At 51.4% G+C, this 16343-nt stretch overlaps 1 protein-coding gene across 2 annotated transcripts in view; it reads right to left on the reverse strand.

Moving 5' to 3' along the window:
* BTAF1 (B-TFIID TATA-box binding protein associated factor 1) overlaps window positions 1-16343 on the reverse strand; it is a 984515-nt gene that overhangs the window by 69326 nt on the left and 898846 nt on the right. For both annotated transcript variants that reach the window (XM_078643429.1, XM_078643428.1), the window contains exon 34: window positions 2611-2763. In XM_078643429.1, coding sequence (XP_078499555.1) covers window positions 2611-2763 — 153 coding nt within the window. The remainder of the gene's footprint in view (window positions 1-2610; window positions 2764-16343) is intronic.

A 16343-nucleotide genomic window follows, 5' to 3' on the forward strand; every position in this document is an offset into this window, starting at 1 on the left:
CCAAGGAGGAGACATATGGCTAGAGGCTGGAGATGATTCCAAACCACTTGCATTACCAAACTCAAAAACCCAATTGGTGTCCAAAGGGGGTGGATCTGAGTGGGAAAGAAATACATCCTCTCCTTCACCTACATATTCAATTGGCCGAGAAAGAATAGTAGGAGGTGGGTCCACAACGAGCCCAGAATCGACACCTGAGTCAGCCGGCTCTGTAAGCACTATTTCTGAGGCTGCACGGCGTCGAGCGAGCCCTCATCAGTGTTAGAGAAGGAAAGTGGCGAGGCATCATGTGGCGCAGTCATTAACATCGGATGAACGCCTGCTGGCACCGAAAGCGGAAGCCTTGGAGGGTTCTGCACCATTAGTGCTGTTAACAACGTTGGGAATTCGGAACCAAGCACTGAAGGTAATAACCCTGAAGGGCTGTCAACCAGCATCAATAGTGATATGGCATCCGGTGGCCTGATTGACGCCGAGGGTGAACCTGTAGCCGTTGTAACAGTCTTGGCATCCTGTACCATAGAAGATGGCCAAAACTGCCAGAGGTACCACTTCTCTGGATCAGCGTGGCATCCCAGAAAAGAAGAAACTGATGTCAGTGTGTCGGAGGGTGTCTTATATGGATTTCGGTGACATCGGACGACATTGATACGGAGTCGCGTGATGCCATCTACCGACATGCAGGGGTGCAGCTTCTGAAAAGTTTCCTGATCCACTCCGGTGCCTGGAGGGAATTCAAAAGTTAAGGCATTTGCAGCTAGACATCTCTATTAGATGCCCCATTATACTATTGTCATTTACATCATCACCCTAGGACAATGTTTGCAGAGGGTTACTGACTACCACCTGGGGCTATGCATGGAGAAGTCCTACTCTAGAACCTTCCAAGCTTGGAGGGGAGCAAGTTTTTCCAGGATATCCCACTGCTCCTTGTCATATCGTCTGAGGAACTCTACTGCATGGGATGCAAGGATTGTATGGCATGCACGCCAGGAGATTTGACTTCCTCATGCCCTGCAAACATCTGCTGTCAGCAGCTGCACCACAAAGTCTGGTTCTAGACAATGTGTGCAGAGAAGTCAGTGTGGAATCTGGCTCCTTCTACTTGTTATACTGACAGAAAAGAAAGGGAAAACATAGACATTGAATTCTTGAACAGTGCTTTGCTGCTGTTCTAAGCAGAGGAGCTATAAGAAATATATCTTCGTTTCCTGCTCCTGGGCCAAATGGAAGCCTAGTTCTGGTCTTCAATGACATAAAGGCTCAATTCTGATCATATTGCTCCTATAACAGATATGTTGGACACAGTCTTCTGAAAGCGAGGAAGCCTAAGGTGAATAGACAGTGATGCCCTTCAAGGACATAAGTTCTTCAAACTGGCCCTTCTTCACACAAGGGTAGAATGTGTTAAGACTCCTGATTCCGATAGCTCTTTCTGGAGGGGTTATTGGATACTCCCATAAGTAATGAACAGTTGATGGACCTTGATCTGAATTGTGTTTAGCTTTGCATACTCTTCTTATCTTCCATGAGAATAATTTGCAGAGATTAATGTGTTCCTCACACATCCTTGGTGAAGAAGGAAGAGCAACTTACCACCTCTGCAATATGCCTCTCTGATACAATATCTCTTGGATTCAGCATTTTCCCCTCCCTTACTGGTTTCTTGTTTCCTTCTCTTATCGACTACATAGTTCTGGGTATCTTGCATGGGTGTTATGGATGTTGAGATCAATACTGCTGTACCCCTATTGACACTGCCTTTAAGAGAGTATGATGTCAGAATCGCTTAAGAATTGACTGCCAAGAATGACATTGAGGGCGAAGTCATCATCGCAAAAGGATCTTTGCTCGGAAAAGCTCAGTGTCTTGTACCAGGACGTCAACATAGATGCCAATGATTGAATGATAAGGCACCTAATGTCAAGGCAGAGCTGGTATAAAACCCTGTGGTCAGACAGGTACTCAGAATGAGAATTAGTGAGACATCAGCATAAACCCTGGGGATTTTGTAGTCACAATATCCCTCACTTATTGGGGCTTGGGTCCTAGTTCATTGAGAATGGTAACCATTTGAAGGACATTCTAAGAATTGTATTTTCTACAACTAGTGCTCAGATTTAAAGTGCATTAAACTCACTCCCTCCCTCAAGAATGACATGCAGATTTCACAACTGACCGTCATCCAGGTACAGCCAGCAGATAGTCTGTATGATACTTTTCTGTTATATTGCTAAGCACTGTAAATATTCAAAAGTAGAGTTAAGAGAAAAGCTTGAGGTCTCCCCTTGTGCACTAACATTTATAGCAGGTCTAAGGAAGGAAAGGGTCAGATCTTGTCACTGGTAAAGGTAAGCTGAACTGAATTTAGAAAGGAGTCCCTCTGCAATACTTTTTTTAGAGACCCAACATATTCCAATCATGGCGTGGTAGACTATTCAAACATTTTATTTCATAAACAGTCCCATGGTGGTGCACAGCAGTCCAAAGTTAATTGAAAAACTGGTTGGAAACCCACTCAACTAAAGAATCCATAAAATATATCAGTATAATTTTTCGTGAATTATCAAGCAAGTCTGATTTGTGTTCTAGAGTTACAAAAAAACTTACTTGTTTCAAAGCAGACAGTTTTGGAGCATGTCTAAGGTCACGAAGGGAAGAACTCTGAGCCATCAGCTGCTCAGTAATTCGCTTGTACTCAGGATGCTGAGGTGTCAAAACCAATGCTGGGTGGTTACATAATTTCCGTAAATACTGAAGTGCCTTGAGTAGAGGAAAGAAAAAAGTATTTCTAATAAATCAATTAAAGATAATGCAAATATTTACAATCACACACATCAATAGTGGAGTGTTATTAGCACAGCCGACTATGAAACAAAAAATAAGCATAATTTCGGTTTTGCTAGAGTGTGGAAATAATACCCACCGGACTCCAGGGGTTGTAGACTGAAAAGCAAGTTGCCAGTAGTCCGTTTTGTGTTCCTCCTGAGCAAAAGAGTGAGTTCTACTGGCTTTGGTGGCAGGGAGATTTCAGTTTAAGGCTCCTTGAGTCATTCCTGCTCACCTAATTTTAGGAGAGCAATTCACCTTTTATCTACAAGATTGATAGATTTTTCCCTGGACTGGATCCAAAACTCACAAACTACATTTTTGATCAAGACAACCAATCTGAGAAATTGGTGTTGATCAAAAATAAAGTTCATGATTTTTAGAGCCTTGTTGAAAAATGTAGAACAAATCCTATCTCAATTTGGATCCAATCTCAGATTTGTCACCTTGGAAATCTCCCTAGGCATCAGACTGGATCTGGAATTTGTTTGTCCATGCTCCTAACACAAATTGGCAACTGATGAAACTAGAACGTATGCATCCACAGATTCCCCAAAGGATCGCTGGAAGTAGTGCAGCAGCTCTTTTTCAAAACGTTTTTGTTTTAGTCATACAAAGAAAAATAAGTATGATGTATCTTCATCTATGCATACGAGTCTATCAGGCAAAGGCCTGGAGCCCAAATTCCCTTGGCACAAGTGTCGGGTTTATACAGCACTTAAACATACAGACCAAACGCACAAGTTACTACTTGTGTAACGATATATCTGTAAGAGACATTAGTTAGTGATAGATTCCTTACCTTAGAATATCCCCAGGCGTCAGACTGGATCCGGAAAATTTTGCGTAGCAATACCCCTGCGCGCCGGCAGGTGGCGTCCGCGACGTTAGCGCCGGTATGACATCGTCGGAGTACTTAGACACCGCCCTCGCGCGCTGACATCAGTTCTGATACACAGCTTTTCCGCGCCAGATACGCAGAGCCATGATAGAACCAACACTGGTGCCATGAAACTAGGGCCCTGAAAAGGGATAACCTTAACCCTAGATATTGGTTCGCAGAAGGGGAGGATGGGTGAGTCGGTAAGGAATCTATCACTAACTAATGTCTCTTACAGATTTATCGTTACACAAGTAGTAACTTGTGCATCTGAAAGAGACACGTTAGTGATAGATTCCTTACCTTAGATAGATACCGTAGCAATACCAACCCCGGTGGTGGGTCTGCATACCAATAATCACACCAGAAAGTCCTGGAGTACGGAACGGCCAAAGAAGCCATCCCTCCGGACTTGGCTGTCCAGGCAGTAGTGTCTCGCAAACGTGTGCAGAGAGGCCCATGTAGATGCCTGACAAATGTCCTGCAAGGGCTCTCCTCGGCCTAAGGCAGTCGTAGTCGCCGAAAGCCCGAGTGGAATGAGCCCTCAGCCCAACAGGGGGTTCCTTCTTAGCCAAGGAGTAACACGCCTGGATGCACAAGATGATCCACCGAGAGATGGTCCGCTTGTGCACCGCCCGTCCCTTCTTAGCGCCCACGTAACCAACAAAGAGTTGGCCATCCACCCGGAACTGGCGTGTGCGTTCTAGATAGAATGACAGCGCACGTTTTGGGTCCAGCCGATGGAGCCGCTCTTCCTCTTTAGAGGGATGCGGAGGTGGAAAAAAGGTGGGCAAGGTGATGGACTGCCCGATGTGGAAGGCTGTGACTACCTTGGGCAGGAAAGAGGGTCTTGTCTGCAACACAACCATGTCCGGATGGACAGAAAGGAAAGGAGGTTTGGAAGAAAGAGCCTGGAGCTCACACACTCTCCTGGCAGAGGTGATGGCAACCAGGAAAGCAGTCTTTAGAGTAAGAAGACGGAGAGGACCGTTATGAAGTGGCTCGAAGGGAGCACACATCAGAAAGGTAAGTACAAGGTTCAAGTCCCACTGAGGCATCACAAATGGAACAGGAGGGAACGTGTGTGATGCCCTTCAAAAACCTATTTACAATTGGGGACTTGAACAAAGATGGCTGATCAGGTAGCCTTAAGAAGGCGGAAAGGGCAGAAAGGTAGCCCTTGATAGTGCCCAGAGCAGAGCCCTGCTGGGCAAGAGAAAGAAGGAAGAGGAGAACCTCAGAAAGGGGTGCAGAGAGGATCCACAGCCTTTGCTGTGCACCATGCCACAAATCTGTTCCACCTGCAGGCATATACCAACTTTGTGGAGGGACGCCTGGCTGCCAGAATGACATTACAGACTTCAGGAGGCAAGTCAAATGGCCTCAACTGTCGCCGTTCAATCTCCAAGATTGTAGGTGGAGACTGGACAGGTTCGGGTGGAGGACTGTCCCCTGCTGCTGTGACAGAAGGTCCTCCTGAAGAGGCAGACGAACCGGGGGAATCGACAGACATGCTGAGTAGCTCTAGATACCAATACCTTCGTGCCCAGTCCGGAGCCACAAGGATAACCTGGGCCCGGTCGCTCCTGATCTTCTTCAGCACTCTGGGCAGAAGTGGTATAGGCGGAAAGGCGTACATAAGACCGCAACTCCACTCGCGACGAAAAGCGTCTCCGAGCGAGTGCCGCCTTGGAAATTCCAACACGCAGAACTGATGACGTTGCGCGTTCTCTTCTGTGGCGAATAGATCTAACCAAGGCTCTCCCCACTGCTGAAAGAGGCCTTGCGCCACGTCCGAGTTCAGACGCCATTCGTGATCCATCATGCACCGACGGCTGAGTTCGTCCGCCTTGGCGTTCAGAGAACCTGCCAGGTGTTGAACCACCAGGGTCACGCCCTGATGTTCCAGCCACTGCCAGAGGCGCAGAGCCTCCTGGCATAGGGTCCACGACCCCACCCCGCCCTGTTTGTTGCAGTACCACATGGCGGTGGCGTTGTCCGTGAACACCTGCACTACACTCCCCCGGACAGAGGGGAGGAATGCCTTCAGTGCAAGCCGGATCGCCCGCAGCTCCAGAAGCTTGATGTGGAGCCGGGACTCCGCCGGAGACCAGAGGCCTCTGATCCCCGCCTCTCCAATGTGGCCCCCCCAGCCCTGGAGGGACGCGTCCGTCACAACTACGTGCTCCGGTTGGGGTAGGGAGAGGGATCTGCCGCTGACCCAATCCCGGTCCGTGAGCCACCACGGCAACTGTCTTGCAGTGCCCTTCGAGATCAAGACATGGTTGGACAAGTTGCCCTGATGCAGAGCCCGCATCCGCCACCGGGCGTGATGTACCAGAAGGATGCAGGAGGCCATCAGCCCCAGAAGCCGCAGCGTCAACCTGTCCGAGACTCGGGATGAAGGCTGAAAGATTGCAATCAGAGCCTGAATATCCCGAACCCGCTGTTCGGGAGGATAAACCCGAAACTGCGCCGAGTCGAGAACCGCTCCGATGAAGAGGAGCTTCTGAGAGGGACACAGGTGTGACTTCGGCACATTGATGGAGAACCCCAGCAGGTGCAGGAGGTCGGCCGTAGTCTGGAGGTGGCTGACGACTGTCTGGGGCGAGCCCGCCTTCACCAACCAGTCGTCGAGGTAGGGGAAGACTGAAACCCCAAACCTGCGCAGATGAGCTGCGACCACCGCCATCACTTTCGTGAACACCCGTGGGGCTCTGGTAAGGCCAAAGAGGAGCACGGTAAACTGAAAGTGCTCGTGGCCTACCGTGAACCGCAGGTAACGCCGGTGAGCCGGCAGGACGGAGATGTGAAAATAAGCATCCTGCAAGTCCAACGCTACCATCCAGTCTCCAGGGTCTAGGGCAGCTAAGACCTGAGCCAATGTCAGCATCTTGAACTTCTCCTTCTGGAGGAAGCCGTTGATGTTCCGTAGGTCCAAGATAGGGCGTAGGACCCCTTTGCCCTTCTTGGGTACCAGAAAGTAGTGGGAGTAACAACCACACCCTACTTCTGGCCCAGGAACGCGCTCAATGGCCCCCTTGGCCAAGAGGGTCGACACTTCCTCTTGCAGAAGTTGCAAGTGATCCCCCGAGACGCGGTGGTACTGCGGTGGCATGGCTGGAGGGGTCGCCTCGAAGGGGAGGGAGTAGCCCCTTCGGACGATTTGCAGGACCCACCTGTCCGACGTGACAGTGTGCCAGTGGAAGAGGTGATGGCGGACCCAGCCTCCCACTGGCGTCACATGGGCCTGAAAGCACGGACTAGGAGGATTTTGAGGCGGATGTTGCAGGGGAAGGTGTGGACTAGCCTCGCCATTGTCCCCGACCGCCGCCACGGTGGTTTCCACGGCCGCCAACGCGCTGTGTAGAAGTCTGCGGCGCGTGGCTGGCAGGACGTGTGGGAGCGCCCCTTCCTTGGCCACGAAAGGAGCGAAAGGCACCCGTTTGCTGGCGTGGGACCGAGAGGCCCAAGGACTTGGCCGTGGCCCTGGAGTCCTTAAAACGCTCAAGCGCATGGTCTGCCTTGTCGCCAAAGAGGCGACGGCCATCAAACGGCATGTCCAGGAGGGTGGCCTGGACATCGGCCGAAAAGTTAGCGGACCTCAACCAGGCGTGGCGTCGAAACGCCACCGTCGTTGCCATCGCTCTGCCCAGGGAGTCCGTGGTATCCAGCCCACACCGGATGGAGTAGCGCGCTGCATCTCGACCCTCCGCAAGGGCTTGAGCGAGTTTAGCCCGGGCCTCCTCCGGGAATTGTGGCAGCACGTCCGCGACCGTGTCCCACAGGGTGTGGGTGTAGAGGCCCAAGAGGCATGCGGTATTGACAGACCGCAGTCCCAAACTCAGGGACGAGAACACTTTCTTTCCGAATTGCTCGTACCTCTTGGATTCCCAATCGGGTGGAGCCGTCGGGAATGCGGTCTGGGAAGTGCAGGCCTGGATGACCAGGCTCTCGGGGGTGGGATGGGTGGACAAAAAGCAAGGGTCGCCCGTGGCCGGGCGGTAGCGTCTGGCCTCGTTCCTATCCACAGGCTGACCTGTAGCGGGCTTGGACCAAGTGCCCACAAGAACGTCACACAGGGCCTCATTAAACGGCAGCAGAGGCTCAGTGGAGCATGCCTGCGGTTTAAGGACCTTAGTGAGGAAGTTAGTCCTCACTGCCGCGACGGGGAGCGTCAGGCCCAAGGCCTTGGCTGCCCGCATCAACACTACACTGTAGGCAGCCCCCTCCTCCGTAGCCACGGTGGGAGGCAAGACAAATCCAGTGTCTGGCAAAGTGTCAGTACCACTGGCCTCCCCAAGCTCATATGTCCAGTCCTGTTGAGACTGGCACTCCTGTGCCAGAGGGTCCATAGAGACCTCCCAATCACCCTCATCATCCATCTCCTGAAGTTCAGGGTCAACGGATGGGGCCGGTTCGTGTAAATAGAAATCTCCAAACGACGTCGAGAGCGGCGCCCGGAACCGAATCAAGGGGAGGATTGGGGACGGCGTCGACAGGCGGCGCCGGGGGTGACACCCGCTGACCTGGCGCCGGCGAGGTCGTGAGGTCGACCGGCGACGACCCGGATGTGGATCCAGTGAGGGCCTGTGGCGCTGGGGCCAAAGTCGCCGGCGGCGCTGGGGCTGAAGCACCCGGCGGCGTCGGAGCCGAAGCACCCGACTCGCCAGGCCCTCCAGCCGGGGCCGTTGGGCCCGAAGGCGCCACGGAACCCGGCTGGAGGAGGGAGAGACCTCATGGCCATGAGGTACCGCTCGACCTCCTCCGGCGTTGCATCGTGCCCAGGGACCTGCAGGTGTGGGGCAGGATGTGGCGCCTGCGACTCCGTCGGAGCCGCGTGGGTGGTGTCACCCGAACCCCCGGCCACGTCGTGCGAGCGTCGGGGTGGGTCGGAGGAACGATGACGTCGCTCCGACCTCTCATGCCTCTTACCTGAGGAAGATCCCGACGACCGATGCCGTCTCCCGGAGCTACGAGGACTCCGACCCCGCGAGCGGTCCTTCGACCTCCTGTGGGACCGGAACCTGGAACGGCGCGGGCCGACTGCCGGAGCTCCAGTCGCTTGCGGGACCGCTCCCGCCTAGCCTTCGACGCCAGGGCCCGGCAGTCGGGGCAGGTGCGGTCGTCGTGGTCGAGGCCTAGACACTGAAGGCACCGGCGATGGGGGTCGGTAACCGACATCAGTCGGTCCCACCTGGAGCAAGGTTTGAAACCAGGCATCCCTACCGGCACCGTAGGAGTCGAGAGACTCAAAAAAGAGATCAAAAAGTTTAGTCAAAAAGTGACTATGGGGTAGAGCTTCTCCAGATCTGCGCTAGCTGGAGCGGAAAAAAGAAGAACTGACATCAGCGCGCGAGGGCGGTGTCTAAGTACTCCGACGACATCATACCGGCGCTAACGACACCGACGACTAACTCGGAGCCGCGGACGACTCCTGCCGGCGCGCAGGGGTATTGCTACCCAAAATTTTCCGGATCCAGTCTGACGCCTGGGGATATTCTAAGGTAAGGAATCTATCACTAACGTGTCTCTTTCAGATTTGAACATATTAGACAGCCAAACATTGAGACTTCCGGTGACTAGGCAAAAAATATAGAACAGGCAAAACATTACCTACAAAACAGCTCATCTTTTGCTTTTAATCAACACGGAAGGAGTCAGAGGCCCTCTTTGTAATGGTTAAGACACACTCATTGAGGGCATATGGACACCTGGAGTATCTAGCTTAATGGTGGACTAAAAGAATGACCTCTGCCACATGCCTTCTGAAGGACCCTCAGAAGAAATGGGGACAGGAAGAAAGACATAAGGTGAATATCCCAAATGAGACTGACATCATCCCCTGTTAAATCTCCACTAGGAAATGCCAACGAACAGAAGAGATTAGATTCCATGATCTGAGACCAAGTTAAAAAATCCACCTATGCAGTCCCTGATGCTGCAAAACATCCTAAATAACCTATGAGTTGAGCTTCATTTATATTTCACTGTAGATAGTCCTTCCTCTAGGATGGAAAAGTTAGAGTGAATCAGGATACTACTTCTCTCCCTTGGTCACAGGGTCTAGGCAGCCAATGTGTTGTGTGGGTATCTGTATGTTCTGACTTTACATGAGGAAAGTTGCCACTTCCAAATACATCGCCAATAGGTCCAAGAGACGGATATGAAAAGGACTGATGCTTATTCTACAGACTGTTCCCCAGGTAAACCAAGTGTGCAAGCAAACCTTAAGAGGAAGGGGTCGTCATATTCATGGCTTGGAACCAAAATGGTTCAAGTGGTACCTTATCAACAGACTAACACAATGACCACCTGGAAAAATGGTCAAAAATGTGCATGTTAGGTGAACTGGTTTCAATGGGAACGGAGGCACCACTGATGGGATTTAAACCTCAACCTTGCCTGATGCATTAATAGGGAGGTCGAAGGCACAAGACCGAATAATACTACTACCTCTGGAAAACGTTTGCCAGGCAAAGATTTCTCTGCACTTTTTCTTTTGTGTCTGACTTGAGACCTCTGCTGAGGGTCAAGGAGAATTTCTGAAGAATGATTGAGAATACAAGTTCTGGGAGCAGGTTGCCAGTCATCTGAAGATAAAGCGGTGCAGAGGCAGACAATCTGGCCTCGATGAGGTTGTCGCAGTTAAGGACAAAGAAGTGTCTGTTGAAGATGAGCCACAAGCTCTGCCACCACTTTGGTGAAAATATTCGTAGATGGAGAAATTGTTTTCTATCCCTGGGTGTTATGAGTAGATGGAAGTATACATCTTTGAGGTCTAAATAGACTAACCAATACCGAATCTCTAAGTCCTAACTTTCCATGCACAGAAGTGTTCAGAGTTCAAAGGTCTTGAATAAGCTGAAGGCATATACCTTTTTAGGCACCAGCAAGTACCTCAAATAGTAGCCTTTGTCCAGTTGTAAAAGTAGCATTCACTCCTTTCCTATTCTCTCTGGTAGAGAAAGGGCCTCCCTCATCAAGGTGTTTGCTTTTTAAGGCTTGGGTTAGGGAGTATGCCAATCTTGATCTGTTGAACCCAATGGTCTGATGTGATCGTCCTCCAACTAGATCAATAACATGCCTGCAAGGTGTTGTGCACCTTGGAGAAGGGGCAACTAGCTTTACTGAGGTTGCTGCTGATCTACAAGAGCCTGTCTCTCAAACAAATCTAAATTAAAAAAAGGGGGACTGCTACTGTGGCAGCAGATGGGCCTGGCGTGTGCAGGTCTATTGTAGCCCCTAAAGAACAAGTTACCTTCGGTAACGATCTATCTGTAAGAAACATTAGTTATAGATTCCTTACCTTAGAATTACCCCCAGGCGTCAGTAGTACCTCTGCGTGTCGGATGGTGGAGTCGGTCGGCTCTGCGTTCGTTGTTGGCGTCGTGTCGCTGGGATGACATTGCAGTAGCTACTTAGACGCCGCCCTCGTGCGCTGACGTCAGTTCTGTACACGACTTTCCGTGCCAGAAACACAGAGCCATGCAAGACACTGACCACTGATGCATAAAACTAGTGCCCTGAAAGGATATCCTTAACCCTAGAAATCAGTTTGCAGAACGGGGAGGATGGGTGGGGCAGTAAGGAGTCTATAACTAACTAATGTTTCTTACAGATATATCATTACCAAAGGTAAGTAACTTGTTCATCTGAAAGAAATAGTCCTGGAGAACAGACACGTAGCTGCCAGACAGATGTAACTGAGAGACACTTCTTGCCCCAAAGCAGTAGTAGCTGCCGTCACCCTGGTGGAATGGGCGCGTAGCCCCACTGGAGGCTCCTTCTTTGCCAGAGAATAGCAGGCTGATACACAAAACGACCCATCAGGAGATAGTCCGCTTGTGTATGGCCTGACCTTTTTTGGCGCCCACGTACCAAACAAAGAGCTGGTCATCCACCCAGAACGGTTTGGTGCGATCCAGATAAAAGGAAAGCGCACGTTTTGGGTCCAGAGGATGGAGCCTCTCCTCCTCTTTCGAAGGATGCGGAGGCGGAAAGAGGTGGGCAAAGTGATGGTCTGCCCGATGTGAAAGGCAGTGACAACCTTGGCAGGAAGGATGGACGAATCCTGAGAACTACCTTGTCCGGATGAACAGACAGGAAAGGAAGGAGGCTGAGAAGAAAGAGCCTGGAGCTCGCTCAATCTTCTGGCAGATGTGGTGGCAACCAGGAATGCAGTCTTAAGCGTTAAAAGCCTCAAAGGACAGTTATGAAGTGGCTCAAAGGGAGCACACATTAAATAAGTTAAAACCAGATAAGTCCCACTGAGGCATAATGAAAGGAATAGGAGGAAAGAGATGAGTGATGCCTTTCAAGAAACGATTGACAACCGGGGACTTGAAAAGAGAAGGCTAATCTGGAAACAGAAGGGGTTAAAATGGCTGAGAGATAGCCTTTGATAGTGCCCAGAGCAGAGCCCTGCTAGGCCAAAGAAAGAAGGAACAAGAGAACCTCAGAGAGAGGGATAGAGAGGGGATTCACAGCAAAGGGCACCATGCCACAAATTTGCTCTACTGACAGAAGTATACCGTCTTAGTGGAGGGACGACTGGCTGCCAAGATAACATCACAGACTTCGGGAGGCAGGTCAAAAGACGTCAACTGCCGCCACTCAATCTCCACACAAGGAGGTGGAGGCTGGACAGGTTCGGGTGGAGGACCGTCCCCTGCTGCTGTGAAACAAGATCCTCCTGAAGGGGCAGACAGGTCGGAGGATCGATGGTCATGCTGAGCAGCTCGGGATACAAGACTCTTTGTGCCCAATCCGGAGCCACAAGGATGACTTGGGCCCGTTCGAGCATGATCTTCTTCAGCACTCTGGGCAGAAGTGGTATAGGCGGAAAGGCGTACAACAGACCGCAACTCCACTCACGGCGAAAAGCGTAGCCTAGCGAGTGCCGCCCTAGAAATACCAATGCGCAGAATTGTTGACATTGCGCATTCTCTTTGGTGGCGAATAGATCTAACCAAGGCTCTCCCCACTGTCGAAAGAGACCTTGCCCCACCTCTGAGTGAAGACGCCATTTGTGATCCATCATGCACCTGCGGCTGAGTTAGTTTGTCCTGGTGTTCAGGGAACCTGCCAGGTGTTGAACCACCTTATGTTCCAACCATGTCTAGAGGCGGAGGGCCTCCTGACTTAGGGTTCATGACCCCACCACGCCCTGTTTGTTGTAGTACCACATGGCGGTGGAGTTGTCCGTGAACACCTGCACTACTCTTCCCAGGACAGAGGGAAGGAATGCTTTTAGTGCAAGACTAATCGCCTGAAGCTCCAAAATGTTGATGTGGAGCTCGGACTCCACTGGAGACCAGAGGCCTCTGATCTCTGCCTCTCCCATGGGGCCGATCTATCCCAGAAGGGATGCGTTTGTCATCACTGTGAGGTCTGGTTGGGGAAGGGAGAGGGATCTGCCGTTGACCCAATCCTGGTTCGAGAGCCACCACTGCAATTGGCGTGCAGTGCTTTCCAAGATCTTGACGCAATTGGACAGATTCCCCTGATGCTGAACCCACTGTAACTTCAGGTCCCATGGCAGAGCCCGCATATGCCACCTGGCATGATCGACCAGCAGGATGCAGGAGGCCATGAGGCCCAGCAGCTTCAGGGTCATCCTGACCGAAACCCGGGATACAGGCTGAAAGATCGAAATCATAGCCTGAATATCCTGGACTCGCTGTTCGGGAGGATAGACCCGAAACTGCGTTGTGTCCAGAACCAGTCTGATGAAGAGGAGCTTCTGAGAGGGAATCAGGTGTGACTTCGACACATTGATGGAAAACTTCAGCAATTGCAGGAGTGCGGCCGTAGTCTGGAAACGACTGCCTGGGGCGAGCCTGCCTTCAACAGCCAGTCGTCGATACTAGGTAAGACTGAAACCTCTGATCTGCGCAGATGAGCTGTGACCACTGCCATCACTTTCGTGAACACCTGAGAGGCGCTGGTAAGGCCAAAGGGGAGCACAGTAAATTGAAAATGCTTGTGGCCTACCGTGAACCGTAGGTAACGCCAGTGTGCGGCAGGACGGGGTTGTGAAAATAAGCATCCTGCAAGTCCAACGCTACCAGCCAGTTTTCCTGGTCAAGGGCAGACAAGACCTAAGCAAGCGTCAACATCTTGAACTTTTCCTTCCGGAGGAAGCGGTTGACGTCCCTGAGATCCAAGATAGGACGCATGCCCTTGTCCTTCATGGGGACCAGAAAGTAGTGGGAATAACAACCACAACCTACTTCTGGGGCAGGAACGTTCTCGATGGCTCCCTTGGCCAAGAGAGCCGTAACTTCCTGCTGAAGACGGTCCAGATGATCCTCCGACATGCGGTGGTACTGCGGTGGCATGGCTGGAGGGAGCAGCCCCTTCCGACTATCTGCAAAACCCGCCTGTCCGACGTGATGGTGCACCAGTGGGGGAGGTGATGGCGAATCCTGCCTGTGAGAAGTTGGCCTGGTATATGATGTTCACTATTCTAGTGAGCACCTTGCACCAGTCCAAACAACCCTTATGGTGATGGTTGTAAAGTCAACCTTCTAGACCAGCTATCCTAGTGGTAGCATGGACAAAAGCTGTCTTAGGCTTAACTCGAGGGCATGTGAAGCCAGCTGTTTTACCATATGCAATCCCTTTAATAGCAAATGAAAGGACACCACACAGGTTATATATTCAAAATATATATGTGTTTATTTCTAAATCAATCCTCTGAACTCTTTGAGGTCAGAGGCACAAGCGCATAACAAGAAACTTAATATAACATACAATAAGTTGCACAAATATGGATAGGCCCTGGTGGCCCGCTAAACCATATACTAAAATAGTGGTATAAGAACCACGTCACGAACAATGGTAAGGCCTAGGGCCTTGGGAATCGCTGGGGCTACACTGGATTACCAGTTGTTAGGAAGCAGGAGGCCCACGGGATGCGTGTGCAGTGTCTAATTGCGCACGCGTGCACACATAGAAGTAAATGGGTGCGTAAAAGTTACAAAGTTAAAGAATTAGGAGTCTTCCGACTGGACTAGAAGCTAACCACTTGAAACTAGGACACTAGGAGAGTTAATCTTTACAGGTGCACCGCAGTACTCGCGTTACCTCACCCACAGGAAGCGGGTGCATAGGTGTCAAAGTGTGTCGGGTTTCGTCGTGGAGTTCTATGGAGCCTTGGAGAAAAGATGCTGCAGGCGACCAGGAGAGAAGAGTCCGGTTGGATCCAAGGGTGGATCTCGGATGAAGAGTACCTGAAAGCAGAGGGTACAGAGTCTGGGTCAGTAGCCAATGACCAGGAAGGAACCAGGCGATGTCGGGAAGCAATCAGGTGATGTCGTGAAGCTTGTCTCTGCAGCCACGTGGACCAGGAGGTGTCGCAGACTACCAGGAGCTGGATATGGACTGTCCCACGAAGGCTCTCGCTGTCGGCGGTGTCGGTTCTCGATTCGGAGTCATCAGGCCTTGGCAAATGCAACCCACGCAGGAATTGAAGATGGCTTCTTACTCAGGCCAGCAAGGACTGAGGTGCTTCTCCTTCGCAGGGAAGCAAGGGCCAGTCTGGAGCAACCAGACCAGCGGAGTAGATTTCGGGTTTCGTCGTCACTGAGGCCACTAGCCAACAGGCAAGTGACCCGACAGACGCGTCGAGCAGGAAAATGCAAAAGGGCCCCACGCAGCACTCAGTGAGTGTAGAGAGGTGATCTTCGGAGCAGTTGGTGCTCGGGGCTGGGGCTTCTCAATCCCCAATGCACACCTCCGAGGGTGCCTCAGAAGTTGCACGGAAAGCAATTCGCTGGCTTTCCAAGATGGCCGGTCCCACGTCTCTCGTCGCCTCCACGGGTCTCAGCTTTGCTGTGGATCGGGCTGTTGGATGTCTGGAAGTCCGGGTCTTGTCAGGCTCTGTGTTCAAGCTCCGGCGGGAGCAACGACAAAGCAAACCATTGAGCGCTTGATGGTGCCTGCTTGCACAGGGTGGTCACTCCTTGACCACAAGGGAGATTCTTCAGTCTTCTACGTCGAGTAGGATGTCGAAGGTCCAGAGTTTCGTATCAGAGTTTCAGTCAGGATATATCTAAAGTCTAAGGACACAGCTCCTACCTATATACCAAATCTAGGGGCTGGATTACCTGCTAGATCCCTCCTATGGGTGGGACCTAGGAAGGGGGTGGTTACACCCCTTTCCCTTTGTCCAGTTTCGCGCCAGAGCTGGGGCTGGAGCGCCCCAGCACCGGTTTGAACTGGACTATGCATGGGACACCTTGTGTGCCCCAGGCAGTGTCTCCTTTCATTCAGCCCTCCTTGCCCCAATACACTATAGCATGTCTGGGGTGGTGCTAGCACCTCCCTGTGACAGGAAACCTATTGTCCAAGCCTCCCTCGCTGGAAGGACTCCCAGCAGCAGGAGGTCAGACTTGTGTCTGTGGCGGCAGCATCCATTTTGTGATGCTGAGGCTCTGGTTAACTTTAACTGGGATTAATGAAAGTAACATGTCTTCTCCATCTAGAAGGGTGGAATGCTACCCCCGTCACCAGAACTGGCGAGGGGGTGGTATTCCAAAGCGTATGACACCTTACACGTCATGTTTTGATAAAGCCAAACCACAGATAGCAATAACCGCGAGGTTTATAATGCACTTAAGAGTATATG

This window comes from Lissotriton helveticus, chromosome 5_1 (assembly GCF_964261635.1).
Source record: "Lissotriton helveticus chromosome 5_1, aLisHel1.1, whole genome shotgun sequence".
Lineage (NCBI taxonomy): Eukaryota > Metazoa > Chordata > Amphibia > Caudata > Salamandridae > Lissotriton > Lissotriton helveticus.